This window comes from Pseudochaenichthys georgianus, chromosome 12, assembly GCF_902827115.2.
Source record: "Pseudochaenichthys georgianus chromosome 12, fPseGeo1.2, whole genome shotgun sequence".
NCBI lineage: Eukaryota > Metazoa > Chordata > Actinopteri > Perciformes > Channichthyidae > Pseudochaenichthys > Pseudochaenichthys georgianus.
The window spans coordinates 30,867,020-30,888,762 of NC_047514.1; the positions used below are offsets into that span (position 1 = coordinate 30,867,020).

Here is a 21,743-nt window from a genome sequence, read left to right on the forward strand (position 1 = left end):
GGAATATCTCTGGCTGCTTATTTTTAACTGCTGTGTTTGGCCGCTGAAACCCCCAGAATTCGGCGATTTGTTCAATACAAATCTTTACATTGCTTTCATACAGAAGCTCCACTTTACTGATGTATTTCTTTAAGGTTACTCTGAACATAAGCTGTGCATGCTTGTATGGTAATTTCGTCCCAAGCAGCATGCACAGAGGCAATCAGCCAAATGTTCATTAACCAAAAACGAAACACAACCGCTCAGTTTCACAGGTAATTTTAGGATACCGTCAATCACAGATTCTGGTAAGGCAATGTCCAAATGTGGATTTGAAATTACACTTACCAGTTCTGAAGATGTATTGGTATCCTGCCGACAACGCCAATTTGTAAGGGAAACTTCTGCAGCAATGGAGAGTCAGGACTCAGAGAGACACAGGACGAGCAGGAGTTCTGATGTCAAACACTGGTAGTTTATTACAAGCATCGGTCGGAGAATTCATATCACAAGTCACAGCAGCAAAAGGTTCTGACTGCATGGGTGGGTTGTCATGTCAATTCTGATCAGCCTATCTCTCGATAGACCTTTTAACTAGTTTACAGAGAGCTAATCAGCATATTGGGGGAAGGTATATGTGAACACCTGGAGACACTGAATCACTTATCAGACTCTATGGCTCTTGTGACCGAGAGTTGACCGGTCATAAAACTGATAATGTCAGCAATAGCTGAGACTTCCCATTCCTTAAGACAGATAACAGACTTAGGCTTTGTCGTAAATGTCAACAGGCCGAAAGGTCAAATATTTTAAGTAAAGACAAAATTATTCCCTAACACTGTTGTGTGTTTGTGACTCAGGGTTTGGAAAGAAAAACAAACTGTGCGAGCAGTCTGATAAGTTGCTATGGTAACCACCTCCTGTGTCTCTATTAGCTGCTCAGTTCAGCTGTTTGTTAGTTTGCTTTAGTTTGTGATTTTGTCACTGTCCAAGAATCATTTATGTACTATAGGGATATCAGTAACCGAAAAGTGATGTTCCATCCAAATATTGACCTGAATATGATCGAAGCTGGGATAAGAATCAAAACAGGGAAAGTAAAGTAAGTACATTATTTAAAAGACATCAGGTTATTTACACAATAGTATATTATGTGTATGACATAGTACTGACATTTCATTATTTAAATATCACACCAGAATAGTGTTGTAGGTGTGTGAAAACGGTGCATCTGTTGAACTCCTTTCAGGTACATATCTTCAGACGATGGCCTCTAGACAGGAAACTTGAAACTTCAGTGTGATCTGTTATTCACTTTTAGAAGCCAATATTTGGTGCAGACAGTGGACATGGACAGTGTGGTGCTGATTCTAACCTCGCTAAGAGGAGGGTTTACATGTTTACGCATAAAAGTATAGTTAATACCCACTATGTTGGGGAACGTGCTACAGAGGTCACAGCTACAGGGAAAACCGTGCTTTTGTGGACTGGAACATTTTCTCTAGAAAGAAGGAGGAAAAAGCCTGTTTTACAATAGAATATAGAATATCTTTATTGTCATCACACATCAGTGTAACGAAATTCAGTTGGCATCTCTCACTGCAGTACATAAATAAGAACACATCCATAAAAGCAGTGATAAAGCAGAGATAGTATAATCAGGGTCATCACTTAAATGCACGTTACCAGAATGTTAAAATACATTTGTAAAGATTATTTAATAAAGAAAAGCTACAATGTTTAAATATAAATAGTTACTAAAAATATCTGTTTGATATTTAATAATTATACAAATAAATAACATATGGCATTTTAGGCGGCAGTCTTTGATGGGAAGTAGTGTGTTTGTGTGTGTGCATGTTATAGTGCATGTTGTGGTTGGACAGGGATGGGAGTGATGGAGGCCACAGCTCTGGGGAAGAAGCTGTTCTTCAGTCTGTTGGTGCAGCTGGACAGGGTGCTTTCAATGGTCGACCGATAGAAGTTTACCAGCAGTCTTTGTGGAAGCCTGGCCTGTCTCAGTTTCCTCAGGAAAAAACGTCTCTGCTGAGACTTTTTCACCAGGTTTGAGGTGTTTGAGGTCCATGTTAATTTATTGGAGATGTTGACTCCAAGGAACCGTAGGTCTTCCACGCTCTCCACTGCTTCTCCATGGATGTGGAGGGGAGATGGACTTCCTTGTTTGTCCTCCTGAAATCAACGATGAGCTCCTTAGTTTTGGAGGTGTTAAGGACAAGGTTGTGTTCCTTACAGCAGTCAGTCAGATGTTCCACCTCTCCTTATTCAATCAATCAATCAATCAATCAATCAATCAATCAATCAATCAATCAATCAATGTTTATTTATATAGCCCAATATCACAAATGTTACATTTGTCTCAGTGGTCTTCACAGTGTGTACAGAATATCAGTATGACAATACGACACCCTCTGTCCTTAGACCCTCTGTCCTCAGACCCTCTGTCCTCAGACCCTCTGTCCTCAGACCCTCTGTCCTTAGACCCTCTGTCCTCAGACCCTCACATCGTACAAGGAAAAACTTCCAGAGAAAACCCACAGTTTAAAGGGAAAAATGGGAGAAACCTCAGGGAGAGCAACTGTAATAAGACCGACTACTGTGGTGTCGTCTGCAAATTTGAATATGGAGTTGGAGGTGTGGATGGGGGTGCAGTCGTTGGTAAAGAGTGTGAAGAGAATGGGACTAAGCACACAACCTTGTGGGGTTCCTGTGTTTGAAACGTCTCTGTCAACATGTGCAGCAGTGCAATTGGAACTGTATACAAAAGTACTATTATGTTGTTCTATTATTTAGCATTTCCACATTTCTTGGACGGATGACAGTTTACATATGGGAGAGGGGGGGACGCCAGCATCTAACTCCAGATCATCTAAAATGGGTATCATCTGTTAAATGAGATGGGCAGACAGCAAGCAGCTAGAGACATTAGATGGCACCCACCTGTCACTCAAAGTGGTCCCTCCCCTTATTATATCGGACATCAAGCTGTAATATAATAATGACATAACATATGAACAAGAAAGGGTCAACACACTTTGTGTGTGTGTGTGTGTGTGTGTGTGTGTGTGTGTGTGTGTGTGTGTGTGTGTGTGTGTGTGTGTGTGTGTGTGTGTGTGTGTGTGTGTGTGTGTGTGTGGTGAACAGCTCAGCCTCTGGAGGGTGCTAGTGTCACTACAGACTTTTACCCTGTTTTCTTTTCTTTCTAAACCCTTAAGTAGGAGAGGTTCTCATTGCTCAAAGTAGTTCAAATACTTGAAATATTTTGAACTGTGAAGTTACAGATACATGGTCTTGTGATCTGGAAAACTCACAGCTCCATGATACTTAGAATACTTTTATGTTGGAAGGGTGACAGTTCTATTGAACGTCTTGCAGGTTTAAAGGTATTCCTCAGCCTCCTGCTGAAGTGCCTTTAAGCAGCAACATGTTTGCAGGTGGTTGTAACAACAGAGTTGTTAAAATGTATGCTAATGAAGCTCTGGCTCTTTCCACCCACAATCCCCTGGGCTCTGGGTGGCTATCAGATTCAAAAAGAGAGAGTAGGGGGTTTAGTGGGCAGGAAGTGGGCTGGGTGTTTATTTTGAGAGGACACTGTGTGTATCTGACTCCTTCTTTCCTTTCATTTTCTTCCCTTTGTCCTCACTTCCTTTCCTCTCCTCTTCTCTCCTTTCCTGTCCTACCTTGCTCTTCCTCCTCCTCTCTTCCCTGTTTCATCCCCTCACTTCTCCATATTTCAATTCCCATCATCTCTTTTCCTGTGTTGTCCTTCTCATCTGTCCTTAATCTCTCTTTTCTTCCTTCTCCTCCTCTCCTAATCTCTCCTTTCCTCTCCGAACATGTTTCTTTAGTTGAATCATCACATTTTTCTAAAACTACATCATTGTGTAATTGCACAAAACACATGCATGCGCAGTACCATCACACTCCCTCACACACGCACAGCTGGGCTCTGTTAGTTAGCTGTCAGACACTTCCATGTCCCTCCCCCCTCACGTCCTCCGGCAGCACGCGTACAGAACGCTCCGGCACATCTATCAGCCTTTCTGAGTGTCCTCTACAACCTGCTGCTTTCCTGTCGCCTGACGTGTCATCTAGCCTGTCTAGGTCAAGGTCCAGCAACCTTCACTGTCAAAAAAGGCATTTTGCCCCCTTTGCCACAAAATGAAATATGTCTGGAGCCCAAGACATATTTGACAACACAGATTCTCAAGTTGTATACTATATGCAATAACTAGTTTGTAGCATCTGCAAACTTATATATCGACAACGCAGAAACATGTTGAAAGTCTATTGCTATTTTTACCTGGAAATGTCTTTCAAAATTACACTTTTGTAGTTTGCTAATTTATCCCAAACAGTATCAAGCATAGCATACCAGCATTGTTGTAACCTATTTTTCTGGATTTATTCATGGTTAGTTTTCGTAAAATGTAGGATTAGCCTCCCCCATAGACGTAGTGGGATGTGAGGCATATTTTAGCTGTCCACTGGAAAAATAGCTCTTATTTATGTCAAAGGTACAAGAAGAAACGGCATAGTGGCTGATGAGCAGCATCTGGTTCTAGAGCCACGGGTTGCCTACCCCTGGTCTAGGTGGTGCCTAGACCCCCTACGGCACTCCCATGCTGTACCTAGCCTACAATATCCCCTGGTAACATGGTATGAAGGATCAATAATGTCCAATAATGATCAATAACTGTTGTTTGGCTTCTTGCCGTTTCAGTGCCAAGTGTAGCAGTGGTTCAATTGGTGACTAGAACTTTGTTGCCAGCCAATCAAAAAACAGGATTAGTAACGATACATTTCCTTCATAGACACAGCATTTACATATATATTTTACACACAGAGGCAGGGGCGGACTGGGAGGAAAAAGTGGCCCGGGGATTAATTGACAGACAGGCCCACTTAATGCGCGGCATGTATCGGCCGGCCGGCGACGAAAGTATGTTACTTAACAAAAAACCCTATGCACTTTATGTTATTTTGGACCATTATTCATATAGTAATCACATTACCTGAGCCCTTGAGTTGCCTAGAGCAGAATAGTTACAGCATATATTTAGTGATTTTAATGTTAACAGCTCATTGATACAATAACATTTGGACCCAATTTGCCTGACTTGACGCATGGAATAAAACATCCTCAATGTGGGTGAGACCATTTAACAGGGGGTGTGGGCAGGTGGTGGACCTCACCTCCTCTAGGGGGGTCCGGGGGCATGCTCCCCCAGGCAGATTTTTTTTTTTTTAAATGTTGAAGTTAAATGCGTCAATCTGGTGCACTTTGAGAACAACATTTGGGACTACATCTATGGATACATCTCTCAACACCCATATGAAACAGAACTGTAAACAGATTTACTTTTTCGTTCAACATTTATTTGAACAGCAAGTGGAGGCAAAAGTGACTGCACCCAAAACAATACACCTGCTAGCTAACTAGCCTAAACTCAGTAACAGAATGTGGGCAACACGTTCTTATCCACAGCCGCGCGACCTCTGAATCAGACGTCACTTCCCTCTTTTCTATCCTACGGGTACAGCCACTCCCCCTGAACCCCGTTTCCCTGCCAAATTACTCGGTATGGGCCCTTCGGCTCGGTACACGTGTGTACCGAAGTGTACCGAACAACTATAACGTTAAACGTAAACAATTGAGAACGTGAACAACTTTTTGGAAGTTATCTCAGGTGCTGCGTCGCAGCATTCAGAGTAATTTGCTCACATTGGGTTCAACGCGTCATAGAGCGACCAAGTCATTTCATTGGACGAGAGGCATACTATGAGAGCTGGTCAGAGGGATGCGTTAAAATGTAGTCAGTAATTTGAGGAACTGTCGAAATGGCGAACGCAGATAAAGTTGAGCTTGAAAATCCTCCAGCATCATTGAAGTCTCCGGTTTGGGAACATTTTGATTTCGCAGTAACGTACAAGGATGACGGACAAAGACAGGTGGACCGAACCAAAGCTGTTTGTCGGCATTGTTCAACTAAAATGTATTACGCGGCTGGCAATACATCAAACTTTCACACTCATTTGAAAAGGCATCACCCGAACGTGAATATCACCGGTACCAAAAGAAAAAAGACTGAAGTGCAAACCCAACTCCCGCTAGCATTTAAAGAGCCTGTGACACGAGTTTCCCCCATCATCCAAACCCATCAATTTGAGTAAATATTGTCCCCTTGAAAACCGTTACTGAACTGATTTTGGATATTTGTACTTTGATAACCATCTGCCCTTGAATGTTGACCATTTTCTGGATCTTCTCGGGGATTCTTCAAGTCCCGCCAAATGATGTGTGACGTCATTGCGGGCACAGCGCTCCAGCTGCACCGTTCAGGATCCCAGCTTCTGCATGTAAACGCACGATGGCGCACACAGCAGCAAGCTCAGACAGCGATGACAGTTTAATTTTGAACGTGTCTGAGAGCTCATATGAGGCTGAAGGATCGGTTTATGTTGTATCTGTTAGAAGTTTAGGAATGAGGTGCGTCAATATGGGCGATCATACGGTCATGTAGCCAGTGGTGGAATGGGACTAAAAATCATCCCAGGACTCTCGACCGGCCCACTTCGGTACCGCTAGTAAATTGTCAACGGGGGGAGTGGGGGATGTCAGGGGCGGCGGGTGCTGTAGATAGTAAATGTAAATATGTAAATATTTGTGTCACTGCATCCTGGTAAAATACAAATATAATGTATAATGTCTGTGTCTTTGACATTAGCGCTGCTAGCCACCTGTGCCCTGTACTACGAAGCCAGTTCAACATACCCTGGATATGTTTGAGTAACAAACAAATTAACAACAAACAACTAACAAACTCGGTAAATCAAGCCAGGGTTTCTCTCTCCAGATGAGAGCGCGTTCACGTCTAAGACACGAGTGGATCTGACTTTAATTACATTTGACTCGAGTGTTTCCTCAACATAATGTGTTGCTTAAAATAATACTTCTGCATCCAGTCTGTGACACTGTGAGTGTTGCACGGCCAGATGACGCTGGAGAAGCTGACTCAGATCAGGAAATATATGATATATTATGATATTATATGATCGATGATCTGACTGATGATGTAATATGAATGATAAGTGCGACACGTCGGCGTCTTCTCTGCATACGGCAGTTTAAACTGTATTTCCTTTATCCTGTAATATGACTTGAGAGATTTAAACTCCGCACACTGAGTTGATCTCTTTTCTATAGACGCCGGAGGCGGGCAGCGTCAGGTAAAAGAAGTTATTTAGCCTTCCCAAACCTGAGCCTCACGCGCCGCCTATGGGGGATGTGCTAGTTACTTATCCGACCGGCCCACTTCGGTACCGGCCCATCGGGATTCGTCCCGATGGCCAGTCCGCCACTGCACCCAGCCCACGTAACCTGTCAACGGGGGGAGCCTCGCTGCGGGGAAACGGTGGACCTAGTGTCCCGATCGGAGTGGGAATAATAATGATAATAATCCGTGCATTTTATCCATTAATTTCCCAAACATTCTGGTAAAAAAACCACACGTTTAATCCATGTTGGTGTTCAACTACAAAAAGCATCGGTTTGTTTTCTCATCAGGAGATGCAGACCGGCACAAACAAACGATTTTTAATCATCATCCTCACGATCATGTAATGTATCATATGTTCGCCGAATTGACATGAAAGCACTAATAAATGTAGTTTCATCCACTTGAGTTTACAACTACAAAAATAATCGATTTGTTTTTATATCACATCCGACGGGAGGAAATTCAGCAGCTCTCACTACCGATTTTTAATCCTAATGTAATCATCATCTTCACCACGATCATTTATGTTTATGTCGCCGAATTGACATGAAAGCACTGACAAATATGAATATACTGTAGTCAACTTCATTACAGCGTTATTAACGTGCCTAATCTCAGTAATTCACCATCTCTACGCATGACAACACACTTTGTCCGCGTTTGGCTCTCGAAGCGTTCCCGCATTGACGTCACTTCCGGCTTCCCCCAAAACTTCAAAATGAGTCGAAGGAATTTCCCCGCGATGTTCGAAATTATTGATATTTAACGGAGCGGTATCGCTTTTTCTTTTTTAAACTGACGGTTCGAGATGACTAGTAGCCCAATATTTCATTGCACAACAGTTGTTGGGATGCTGTCACAGGCTCTTTAAGCCTCCACCACTCGCAAAAAGTTCAGACCGAGCCAAAGCTATTACAAACGCCAAATATCCTTATGTTGCCATGGTAGCAAAGCGCTACCTGGCTGTATCTGCTACCTCTGTCCCTAGCGAGAGGGTGTTCTCCACAGCAGGAGACATTGCTAGTGCCAGCAGATCTGCCCTTTCGGAAAGCAATGTGGACAAGTTCATCTTTCTTTAAAAAAACAGGAAAATACAATGACAAGCAAGTCCTAATGTCAAACTGGCTGCTTAGGTACTAGTACAGTACAGTTCAAATACAGATTATTTCAAAATGCTGAACCTTAATGTTTATTATATTATATTTTGTATTTATTTGAATGAATATTCACAGTTTAATAATAATTAAAAACCCAAAACTAATAGTTTATGTTTTGTGAGTACTAGTACAGTAAAGTTCAAATACAGATTATTTCAGTTCACCGAAATGCTGCACCTTAATGTTTATTTTATTATATGTTGTATTTATTTGAGTGAATACATTATTCACAGTTTAATAATAATTAAAAAAAACAAATATTTTATGTTTTGTGATAATTTTTTCTGCTGTACCGAAAACGTACCGAACCGTGACCTAAAAACCGAGGTACGTACCAAACCGAAATGTTTGTGAACCGTTACACCCCTACTGTATACACAAACTATACAAAAACGTCTTTACGCTTTGGAGCTTGTTTATCCATCTGTAAGCAACTGCCAGCTAGGTCTCTCAGTCACTCACTCCTGATCGTTCACTGTGCAGTGACAGCTGCTACGGGCCTGATGTGTGAAAGTGAAACTATCTGATAGATAGAACATAGGTAGCCTATCAAAACGGCCCAGCCCACACCCCACTGGGCTGGGCTGGGCCTCCAGGGAGTGGCCGGAACACTTACAAATGTGGGCCGGTAAGCAAAAAATTATAAAATTTAAAAAATATATTTAATTTTTTTTTGTTTGACCCTCCGGCCCTACGCACAGCACCGGCCCACCGGGAAAACTCTCGGTATTGCCAATGGCCAGTCCGCCCCTGCACAGAGGAAAGCTATTGGCATAGTCTCACAAACATGTGGAGTGTCCCCAGTATCCACTCTAGCCCACCTACTCTCTCCCATTTTGGTTCAGAGCAGATCTAAGAGATTATTATTCTTGAGGAACAGTTTCCCAAGGCAACAGATAAGGTTCCCACACACACACACACGCACACACACACACACACACACACACACACACACACACACACACACACACACTCCTTAATTATGCGATCAAACATGCGGGGTTTTATGTGATTTTATGCGGTGAAATTGCGGGGAGTTGCGAAATGTGCGGAAAGTTGCGAAATATGCGGAAAAAATAAATATTGGACTGTCTTATTTATTTATTCTCTCTCACACACAACCTGCCACTAACGTTAAACCCCTTTACTATTCAATTAAACACATTCAATGTGTATTTATTGTAAAAGCAATTGGGCTATTTTAATCACACTCTCTCTCTCTCACACACACACACACGCACACGCGCACACACACACACACACACACACACACACTTCTCCGCCTCATTCTGTTTTCATTTACTCGTTCGTTATCTGACCAGCTTCAATCTTGTAGGCTACTCACCTCGTTTCTTGTAGCCCTCGAAAGGGTTTTGGAGGTCGATGCCTCGGTGAACGTGAGTTGTTTGGCTTTCTTGTCCGCAGCAGCAGAAAGCATTTTGGAATGTTTGAATGAATCAAAGTGGGTCGTCACCGTGGATTTTCTCTTATGCTCCAACACAGTTGCAAGGGGTGCAGAATAGTTTCCCCCCACTTTCGTGCAAGACATCGGGGAACTGCTTTGCCCGGTCTTTAGCAGAAATGTTCGTCGGTAAATGAGATGGATTAGATTTTTTCATCTTGGTGTTTTCTTGGTGTGAGCTCCACACGTTCACTCTACGGTGTTGTCTACCTTCTGTGATGCGCGAGCTGATGACGTCGCGTCAACATCATCACTTCACGTCAAGAGGAGTTAACTTTTTTTTTTTCTCAACTTTGTGTGGAAAAATGCGGGGATTATGCAGCCTTTTGATAAATATGCGGACTTTTACAAATCTGCGCCATTTTGCTGATTATACGGTAAATTCTGCGATCGCAGAATCGCGTTTTTCTGGAGGGTCTAAAATGCTGGTACACACGACCGATGTTCTGGACCGTATCCTTTCCAGTCTACAAGGAACTGTCGGCCGCGTCCTCTCTTCCTGACTGCTATACAGTTTCTTGACGTCGTAGATCAGACCGCCGTCTAACATCCGGGGTGGAGGAGGGGGCTTGGATGGAGGAACCAAACGACTCTCCCGAACCGGTTTGACTTTGGCAACATGAAAGGTCGGATGGACTCTCAGGGACCTGGGCAGGCGCAGGCAAACAGCCACCGGGTTAACAACTTTAGTTATGGGAAACGGACCCACAAACCTCGGAGCCAGCTTCCTGGAGGCCACACACAGGGGCAGATCTCTTGTAGATAGCCAAACCTTCTGCCCGGGTCTGTAGGCAGGTGTCGGACGACGATGTCGATCTGCTGCCCTCTTCATGCGAGCAGCACTCTTCAGGAGAACCTGGCGAGCTCCTGCCCAGACTCTGCGACACCGCCTCACCAGGGCATGTGCTGACGGTACAGTCACTTCCTTCTCTACTTCTGGAAAAAGAGGAGGTTGGTAACCATAGGCGCAGTGAAAAGGGGAGAGACCCGTGGCAGATGTAGTTTGGGTGTTGTGGGCATACTCCACCCATATCAGCTGCTTGCTCCAAGTTGTGGGATTCTGGGACACCAGACACCGTAAACACGTCTCCAGTTCCTGGTTGATCCTCTCTGATTGACCATTAGCCTGTGGGTAGTAACCAGATGTGAGGCTGGGAGTGGCTCCTATCAGGCTGCAGAATTCCTTCCAAAACTGGGAAACGAACTGCGGCCCACGGTCTGACACCACATCTCGAGGAAATCCATGCAGCCTGAAAACATGAGATGAGCCCTTCTGCTGTCTCTTTAGCAGAGGGTGAATTGGGCATGGGGATAAAGTGAGTCATTTTGGTAAATCTGTCAACAACAGTGCAGATGGTGGTGTTACCTGCAGAGGGCGGCAGTCCAGTGACAAAATCCAGCGAGATGTCAGACCATGGTTGCAGTAGACCCATAGGAGACTGGGTAGAGGTCTTATTCCGAGCACAGGTAGTGCAGGCTGCTACAGTAACCTCCTTCTCCATTTTAGGCCACCAAAACCTTTGCTTTATCATGTACATAGTTCATCTGATACCTGGATGACATGTTAATACAGATGTGTGAGCCCAGTGAATCACATCAGAGCGGACAGATGGGGGAACAAAGAGGTGGTTAGGGGGACTACCGCTGGGTACAGTTTTTCCCTCTAAAGCTTGATTTACCTTAGCCTCATTTGGCCCTGTCACCCCTCCTATCACCTGAGTGGGCAGTAAAATGGATTCGGTCTCCTTGGAAAGAGCCTCTGGGTCAAAAAGCCTGGATAACGCTAATTGGTGTTCTGTGAGCCAGGACGGTAGGAGAGAGTGAAGTTAAACCAATTGAAAAATAAGGTCCATCGTGCCTGTCTGGAGTTTAACCTCTTAGCCTTGCGTATGTACTCCAAATTGTTGTGGTCTGTCCACACAATAAATGGCTGTTTTGCCCCCTCTAGCCAGTGCCTCCACTCATCCAGTGCTACCTTCACGGCTAATAACTCTCTATTGCCTACATCATAGTTTCTTTCAGCAGCAGTCAACTTACGTGAAAGGTAGGCACATGGATGGAGCTTACTGTCTTTCTCTGCCCTCTGTGAGAGGACTGCCCCGATGCCCTCGTTGGAGGCATCCACCTCCACCGTGAACTGCCGTTGGGAATCCGGGATGGTAAGTATTGGAGCTGTTGTGAAAACTTTTTTTAACTTCTGGAAGGCCTGGTCTGCCTGTGGGGTCCACACAAACTGAACAGAAGGAGAGGTGAGTACATGCATAGGTGCGGCAATAGCACTAAAATTCCTAACAAACTTCCTGTAGAAGTTAGCAAATCCAAGGAACTGTTGGACTTTTTTTCCTGGAAGAGGGTGTGGGCCAATCAGCCACAGCGCTCACTTTAGCAGGATCCATCATTATCTGGTCAGGAGCCAGGAGGAAACCCAGAAACGCAGTGGAACTAACATGGAACTCACATTTTTCAGCCTTAACATAAAGTTGATTGTCCAACAACTTTTGTAATACTTGGCGAACATGCGGAACGTGTGAATCTTCATCACGGGAACAAATCTAAATATCATCAAGATAGACAAAAACAAAATGATTCAAAAACTCCCTCAACACATCATTTATGAGAGCCTGAAAAACGGCAGGTGCGTTTGTTAAACCAAAAGGCATTACCAGATACTCATAATGTCCGCTTGGAGTGTTAAAACCAGTCTTCCACTCGTCCCCCTCCCGTATCCTCACCAAGTGGTAAGCGTTACGCAGGTCAAGTTTTGAAAAAACTCTAGCTCCTTTCAAAAGTTCAAACGCTGAGGCCATAAGCAGGAGGGGGTACCTATTCTTGATGGTTATGTCGTTTAGGGGGCTGTAGTCGATGCAGGGTCTCAGGGATCCATCTTTCTTCTCGACGAAGAAAAAACCAGCTCCAGCGGGAGATGACGAGGGACGGAAGAGACCCGTTTTGAGAGAGCTGTCTATGTACTCCCTCAGACTCTCTCTCTGGAGCTGAGAGAGAGTACAGTCTTCCCTTGGGCAAGGGGGACCCAGGCAGGAGATCGATGGCGCAGGCATAGGTGCGGTGAGGAGGAAGGAATGTCGCTTTAGTCTTATTGAACACCTCCTTGAGATCTCGGTAGCAGCTGGGCACGTTCGAAAGGTCGGGGAAGTCTGAGTCTTGGTTCTTTTCATCTTCCCTGTCAGTGTCTATTATGGGCTCTCTAATAGTTTCAGTAATTTTACCCCTGAAACACGAATGAGAGCATTCGCTTCCCCACCCCAAAACTTTACCAGTCCGCCAATCAATGTGAGGGTTATGTTTGCACAACCAGGGATAGCCCAGAATGACTGCATGTTGTGCAGAATCAAACAGATGGAAAGTCATATGTTCTGCGTGTTCATGATCAATAGTTATTTTAAGAGGCATGGTTCTATGAGTCACTTTGCACATGAGAGTACCGTCAAGAGCGCGAGCCTCAAGTGTCTGAGTCAATGGCACGGAGGCAATTTTCAAACGTTTAGCTAACCCCCAGTCCATAAGATTAGCGTCAGCCCCTGAATCTACAAGTACTTTCAAAGCTATGCTGTGCTCATTATTACTAACCTCAACTTGGGTCATGGAACGTGAAGGAAAATCTGCGGTTGTCAGTCGGCTCACCATCACCCTCCGTCTTCTGGTGAGCCCCGTCTTTTAACGGGCAGGCTCCCAGGAAATGTCCCTGCTTCCCACAGTAGAAACATAAACGCACCCGGAGACGCCGCTGCTTTTCCTCGGGAGACAGCCTGGCCCTTCCGAGCTGCATGGGTTCCTCTTCTGTGTTCCACGAAGCAGGTTTCACGGTAGAGGAGGGATAGTGGGTACGAAATCCGGGTTGTCATGGAGATCGTGCAGGAGGTGAGCTTCCTCGTTTAGTTAGCGGAGGTGGCGCTTTCCTGGCTTTCTCCCTCCGTCGCTCTTGCAGCCGAGTGTCTGTGCGTATAGCCAAGGCGATCATTTGGACATCATACTGTCCAAATCCGGCGGAAGATCAAGAGGAACAAGAAGATCCCGCACACAGTCACTGAGTCAGCTGAAAAACACATCATATAGTGCGTCTTCATTCCATCCACTGTCCGTGGCCAAAGTGCGTAAATCAATGGCGTAGTCAGCCACACTCTGATTCTGCTGGGAGATCTGTGTCAGGGCTCTGGCAGCTTCTCTCCCCGGTGTGGTTCGGTCAAAGATGTTTTTTATAGTCTCCGTGAATAGTTGTAGTGATTTACACACTGGAGACTTCCGTGCCCACTCCGCCGTAGCCCAGGCTTCCGCTCTTCCCGTGAGGTGGGAAACAATGAACGCCACCTTGGCTAGATCGCTGGGGAAAGCAGCAGGCTGGCAGGTAACATGTAGATCGCACTGCGTTAGGAAAGGACTGCAGTTACCAGACTCGCCTGAACACTGGGGAAATCAGCTGTAGTCTCTGGGGCTGGGGCAGCCACGGCGGGAGGAGCGGCGGGCACACTATCCAAACGTGTAAGTACATTATGGAGCCAGACAGGTGATTGATTTGCATCGTAACCGCGCCACGAAACTCACTCTGGCTGTTAGTCAGGGTCATCACTCCCTGGTTTAAGGCCTTCATGACCTCCTCCTGTTGCTGCAGGCGTTGAGCCTGAGAGCCGAGCGCTGCTCTCAGGGTTAAAAAGGAAATACACAAACTCACAAATGACTTCTCAAAAAAGCTAACCTAAATCTCCTGCAGCACAGAACACAACTGGCTGACAGGCAACACAATAGTCGAAAACGATCTGGCACTGGGCACAGGGAACACACAGAATATATACACATACAAAGAACTCTACAGGTGCAAACAATAAGGGCGGGGCAGGTAATCAGGTCAGTGAGCATAGTGACAAGGTAGGAGTCGAACTACCTGAAATGAGAAAGGAAATGACAAAGTAAAACAGGAAATGGCAGACAACAAAAAGGGTTAGCAGACGCAGACTTGACAATATAAACTAAACAGAGAAATAATATTAACAAATCTGCAGAGACACAACAATGAGTATTGACTGATATATGAAGTCTCATCTCTAGTTCTACTCAAAGGTGGTCCTGGTGGTCCACCCGTCTTTGAGGAGGCTTTAGTGGTCCCAGGAGAGATGCTGGGTTCCTTAAAAGGCTACCAGATGTTGTAACAGAGGTCCAAAGACATTACGAGAAAATGCACTGGTCTTCGAGAAAGCTTAGGGTTTTTGCGTTGATTCCAGGGACCTTGAGATCTCCCCAGGAAGGTCCAGTAGTCCTCGAATAAATCATAGTTGTCCTCACAGACTCCTTTACCGTTGGTGAATGAAAGATGTTCTTGAGGAAGCATCGAGTCCTTCAGTGGGTTGTAGAAGTGATGAAAATATTCCTTAAGGAAAGTGGAGTCCAGAGCGAGTTCCAGAGATCCTTGAGAAGTTACCAGAGGTCTTTGAGTAGGGACTGTTTCACCGCGAGGACCGAAAACATTTAGTCATTTTAGTTTTTAAAGGTTACTGGTTTCAGCTCGTTTTTAATATTGAAAGAAAATGAAGATTCCATAACGAGGCAAGCAGCACTAGGCGATGCTCTGAGCTACATGCTAGCATTAGCTAGTTAGCACATACAAGTCAACTAAGGATGATGGGAATGTCTTTCGTTATATTGGACGTATTGAAACGTTGACCTGATGCTGCCAGAGGACAGCTTGAGTATCATCAAAGTCACTAGCATTTACTTTCTAGTGTGTCTGTAGCAAATGTCCTGGCCATCCATCTGATAGTTGTCAAGTTGCATTGAAGGGAAATATCCTTCCAAATAATCACTTTTCAAAGTAAGGAACCATTAAGAAAGTCCTTTGCTGGATTTCCCCACCACTGGTCAGTGATTCCTATCTTCTGACATCATGTGTGTTCTTGTGTTTTGGGCTCCAGTCTTGCAGTGACAATCTAACAATAAATAAGAGTCAGTTCATTGTTCGGTGTGGAGCACACGCTGCATCATGGGACATGTTCCCCCCCGCGGCTCTGCTCAGCTGTCCTCTGTTCACAAACTCTATCTCTCTTTGCACTTGCACTTCCTCAAGCTATTCTCTGTTTTATTTTTATTTTTAGACTGTTCGACAGGAAAGAAGATATTGTGGATTTCCATTTCTCTCGTCCTCCTGTCTTTCCTCTCTTCCCATTCCTTTACCTCTCTCCCTATTTCCGCATGTCTCTGAAAATCTTTCAGTTGCTTCATTCCACAGTATCTTCTCCCTAACAACTCTTATCTCCCTCCATCTCCCCTCCCTTTCTTGCTACTCCTTCTTTCTCACTATCTTGTACCCGTCCTCCCTCTCTCTCTCTTCAGACTCTGAATGTCCCTCGCTCACACACTGTATCAACAGCTACCATCCAGAACAAGCCAGTCCAAGGATGTTTACTTCATGCTTTTATCATACAGCCTAATGACTTCTAATTGCTCCGTTTGCTTAACGAGCTCAGGGACCAATGCAACGCGACTTGACCAGGCAGCCCTAGACTGGAGCAACAGCAAAGAGACAGATCAGAGGACAGTGGAGACGGATCAGCAGTGCAGAGTCTCTGCAAAGGACTTCTGATGGAAATGAGGAATAGCTGAAGATAGGCCATTTTTCTTCTCTGGGTTGCACATTTTTCAAAGGATTGGCTGACAGTGGACTGCAGCATGTGGACACGTTTAACAAAGAGAGAGGTGTTTGGGTGAATTCCATCTACAGTTGATTGAGTTAAAGCAGAGAAGAAGCAGGTAGGGTATCTTAGGTTAAAGTCTAAAAGAGGGAAAGTACAGCACAAAGGTAAGAAAAGATATCGCAAACAAAGAAAATAAAGGTCCAAGTTGTGTAGTGGACTATGCATCCAAGTATTCTAATTTCATGAGAGAACAAAAGGTTTTTGGAAGTACTCTTCGACTCAGGAGATCATGTGAGCTGTTGGGTTGGTGCAGTTGACACAGACAACATATATTTTCTTGTAGCTTTCTAGAAGGAAGCACCAAACAAACAGTACCATTTCAAGGGTGTGGAAATGGGACTTTCTGGGATTTTCTAAAAGAAGACGAAACAATTTGACAGGAAGAGTACAGCTAAGAAGGAAGCTGGAGAGAAGAGTCATTTGAATTGTAGCCATGGAACTGCTGGAGGCGTTCTACCGCAGGAAGCTCCGGAAAAAGCAGAAGAAAGCGGAGCTGGGCCGGTCTGACGGGGCGCTCTGCCGATCCCCGTCCGAGGCCAACGTCAGCGTCCTGGCCACCGGCCTCATCTCCAGAGTCCTGCGGTTCACCTCCAGGTAACAGGGCACCTGCACACAGAAGACATTTAGACACGTTGGAAGCCTGGATTAGCTTTGATCTGTTCAAGAAACGTTTTGCAGAAAGAGATTTTACATAATAAATACTCAGAAGTAAGTAACTTAACAATAGACTGGTGCATTATGCTTTAGTATTTGTGCAAGAAAGAAAACTGTTTGAGGATGTCTTTGTAACTCAATCCATAACAGTTGGCTTGGATCAAACTAATTATAATGGTTGCTGGCGAAATGGAGTCTGACTTTAGTCCTAACCTTTTCATTTGGACTCATTGCACACTGAATATTCTGGACTTATATTGTAGCACAAACTAAAACAACTACCTGACCCTCTTCTGCTTTTTTACAATCTTTAAAACAGAAAGGATCAGAGGCAGAGTGTGGCTCCACACAGTGTGGGTGGGGGTCAGTTAATGGAAGACAAGTCAAGTAAACTGGGGGTTTATTATAACTGGAAAGAGATATGTATTTAGGACAACAAACTACATTTTTAACTTTGATATGCCAAAACATTTATGACAGGATGTGACATTCATTACTCAGACATGACATACGGACTCCGAAAGGATATCTATGTGTTGGACCCTGGTTGCTTCTGAATGCAGCGTCAGGACGTCCAGGTTTCAAAAATTATATTTTGATTTAAAACTCCGTGGTAAAACTCAAATGTTACCACACTGTCTTCAGGCCAGTCCCCAGAGAGGGTGGATATGTGCACACGTGTCACAGCCATGATAACTTGTCGAGGTATTCCAGTCGCGTCCGGCTGTACCCAGGTTCCTGCTGTCCGCAGACATGTCTCTGTCTCCTACTTACTCAGATACAATCTCTTCCTGTTTATCTGTGTGGATAAATACAGAACATTTCACATCAGACGAGGGAAGAGTATTGTAACCACAACGTCTCTCTTATCACAACACATTCAAATAACGATGGTGAGGTCATAAATATTCTTATTTGAACTAAACACAAACATGTACCAATGTAATGAATATCAGCGCCAGCGAGGCCGCTGCTTTATATTTTTCACAATGTGCGGCATTCACACACAGTACTTTTCACTTCACATCACATTACATTGCTGTTACAGAGGACAGATGTTGTATTTCTCTTTGGATTATCATGAAGGTAAATCAACTCTTCTCAAACACCCTATTGACATGAACCGTCAGTCAGAGAAGCTCTCATGCTGCCCTTGAGCCACATGAGAGCTGTCAATGTGAACTATGTGCAGTGTTGAGTTTCAGTGACCGCAGCTTACCAATGGCAACACATTGACTGAAGACAAAGAGGAAGTGGAAAGAACAGAATGGATGATAGGACTGTTTCTCTGTGAACTGGCATTATACTTTATCAAGACAACATTCAGGACATATTGAGTCTGGGTTTACAGAAAACAGTGTGTCAAGTGTCCGTGTGTGCGTGCCCTGCATGCGTGAGGACAACATTTGTAATGTTGAAATTGTCTTTTTTCTGGGCGGAGCTTTAAAAAAAAGACTTTCTTTGAATGAGGATCTGTGCAAGAAGGAAAGGACACAAACTAGATCAAAGATAGAAACCATGACTGTGCTCATCGACTTGTTCCAGAAACGGATCCCTCCGCACATGTGCTTCTTCTTTCTTGGCCTGGTGGCTTTTTTCCGTTAAATCCAGTGTTTTCTTATTTTGTTGAAACATACTGATCGTAGCTGGCGCTGGCTCGGCTGCAGATGTACAGATATGGGGGTGTGATGATTTGTTAATCAATCTTCCCAAAAAGACACTATTCCTTTATGGCTCTTTTGCATTTCTCCTCTTATGTTGATTTCTTTCATTTAGTAATGTGTGCACGCTCACATGAGGCTCTTCTCTCGCGTCATGTGCCGATGGTGGAACAGAAAATGACACAGAGCTGTTTATGTCATGGCTGACTGTGTGATGGTGTTCGTCCCCGCTAGCCATACACTTTCCTCGAGTTGTAGGAAGTAAAGGAGTGCGTGTACACAAACCCTCTCTCTGTGTGTCCTCTCTCAGACGCAGTGAGCCAGCGTCTCGGCCTCACTCCTGGCACTCCACGAAGCTGGGGGAGGGTCCGCAGCAGGTGGACCGGGGCGGGATGGACACCGTGAGCAGCGCCTGGCACCACAACTACCACGCCAGGTCTGTCTACATGTCTAAAACAGACCACTTCGACAATGCATATCCATCGTTAGGGCCCTTGGTAGAGCTCTTGCTAGCTGTGTAGCTACCAGAGGTCAATCTGTCAAAATCAGGGCCAAATAGAGACAGCAGCCTTTTGTATTTTTTTATTTTGTATTTAATGGTTTTGCACCATTTAAAAATACACATACATAACAGATAATACATGATAAATAGTGCCGGATGAGGCAAAAAACCCATTGGGATTATTTAAAACTTCCACCTAAATAATATAAAAAAATCCCAATTGTATATAAAACACAAGATCAATATACAAAAACTGCTTAAATTCAATAACAAAGATCCATTTTAAGAACAACATATGTTAAATGACACTGATGTGAATATGGAAACCATGCAACCCAGATATTTCCCCCAAGAACAGTTTGAGTTACGGTCTTGAAAGATACGACATGTCTCCTTGTTTTCACATTCACGTCACACCTTATATCAATGCTCCTAGCTCAAAGACCTATGAATGATCTCTGCAGGTGTTTTGAACTTGTTGGTACCGTTGCCATGGTGCTCCATGTGTTTTACTGTCGCCCGCAGGAGAAACAGTTCTTGACTGCACAAGAAAACGTTGACAAGCAAGTCATGAGAAGCCTTCTGGTGTTCTGGAATTAGGTTTAACTGTGATCTCACAAACACAGTGTGCATTTAAAGACGTTGCCAGTGTCTCATCACGGTTACTCTTACCCACGCAGATGATTTAGTCTTTTACTGAACATGCACAGTGTTTCCATTTGAAATGTATATACTAGGGCTGTCAAACGATTACAATTTGTAATCAGATTAATCACAGTTTAAAAATTAATTAATCATGATTAATCACCATTCGAACTATGTCCAAAATATGCCATTTATTTATGTGTATTGTTGTGGGAATGGAAAGATAAATGAAAGAAGGCGGATATATCCATTTAACACAGTATCTATGTTTATTATAACATTTTTCTGCATGTCAAAATGAAAGACAACCCACACACCTATCAATCATCAAACCGTGGGGTCTTAATTCATTACGTGTTGATTTCTATCAACGGGGAGTACTTCAGGAAAGTCGACAGAGGGGGGCGGCTAGTGGAGTACTTCGTGACCACAGAGTAGGCTTGTTTGAGACAAGCAAGACCTGCGCAGACCTGCGCAGTTGCGATCAACGTCTTGCTAGTGCGTTGCATGATGGTTAGTCATTTTGTCCCACATGAGACTTTGAAATCTCGCGGGACAAAGACGCCCGCAGCCTTGAGAGCGAGGCGAGGTGGTGCAGTTGCTCTCCACGAGCTGCGGAAGCGAAATGCTTGATGGGAAACGGCTCGCTGGTATCTCGAGCTGAGCGCTCATTGGTGGGTTTTACCACGTGCTGCTGATGAAGCTCTCCCATTGGCTGGCAAAAGTTTGTTGTTGTTTTGTGTCAGTTTTACGTCGCCACATCCATTCCCATTTTTCATCTTTGTTCCACAATGTTTATCATCATGAAATTAATATCTATATCTTTTATACTATACTGCTTACCGTTTTCATACTTTATATATTCATCCACACTGTTCATACTGCTCTCAGGCTGATATCTAGTGTATTCATACCCCACTGTTCATACTGCTCTCAGGCTGATATCTAGTGTATTCATACCCCACTGTTTATTCATCATTCAATTCATTCTATATGTTATTCTGTAGATTGTGTACATTACTTTCCACTTCACTGCTTGTTGCACCTGGTTAGAAGCTAAACTGCATTTCGTTGTCTCAGTACCTGTAATATGTGCAATAACAATAAAGTTTCTCTTTAAGTTAAACCAAATCATTAAAATAAAATCTATTGTAATGTAATGATTTGGTTTAACCTTATTTATTGAATACATCATTTAAAATGGCAAGATTAAATCAAATGACATCCATGTTGTACACATCATAAAGCTTAAAGTGGCAGCTAAAGAATTAACACAGCAGCAGGTTTGTTCAATTCATGCTCATGAAGCTTCATGTGTGCGGATCTGAAGGACTGATCATTTGTAGCCTGTCCACCTATCAGTTTGCAAACATTAAGAGGGAGGAGCATTTCTAATTATGGAACCCAGTCACTGGTGTGGTTCATCATCATGACTGAATTAACAAACCTATATAAAGCAATGGAGATCACCTTTGTCTACAGTGGGTCAAATGGAATTTCCGCCATTGCAAACCCAGCCAGTCAAGCCGACTCCGAGTCCGAGCTGTCCGACTTAAGACGAGCTTTTTGACACCTCCCCCGGCTGCGATCGGCTACTCTCGTCTACTTTCGAGGCAAGCCGCAATGTGTCTCAAACAAGCCTAGAGTGTGAACGTTGTGATCAGCTGTTTTAGCGCAGTTCTCC

General features: G+C 44.1%; 1 protein-coding gene across 1 annotated transcript in view; it reads left to right on the plus strand.

Annotated features, from left to right (window-relative positions):
• The window catches only part of shroom3 (shroom family member 3), a 93,795-nt gene that overhangs the window by 37,048 nt on the left and 35,004 nt on the right, over positions 1 to 21,743 (plus strand). Inside the window, exon 2 of the mRNA XM_071205072.1 lies at positions 19,223 to 19,348. Within this exon, the coding sequence (XP_071061173.1) occupies positions 19,305 to 19,348 (44 nt within the window). The 5' untranslated portion in view covers positions 19,223 to 19,304. The remainder of the gene's footprint in view (positions 1 to 19,222; positions 19,349 to 21,743) is intronic.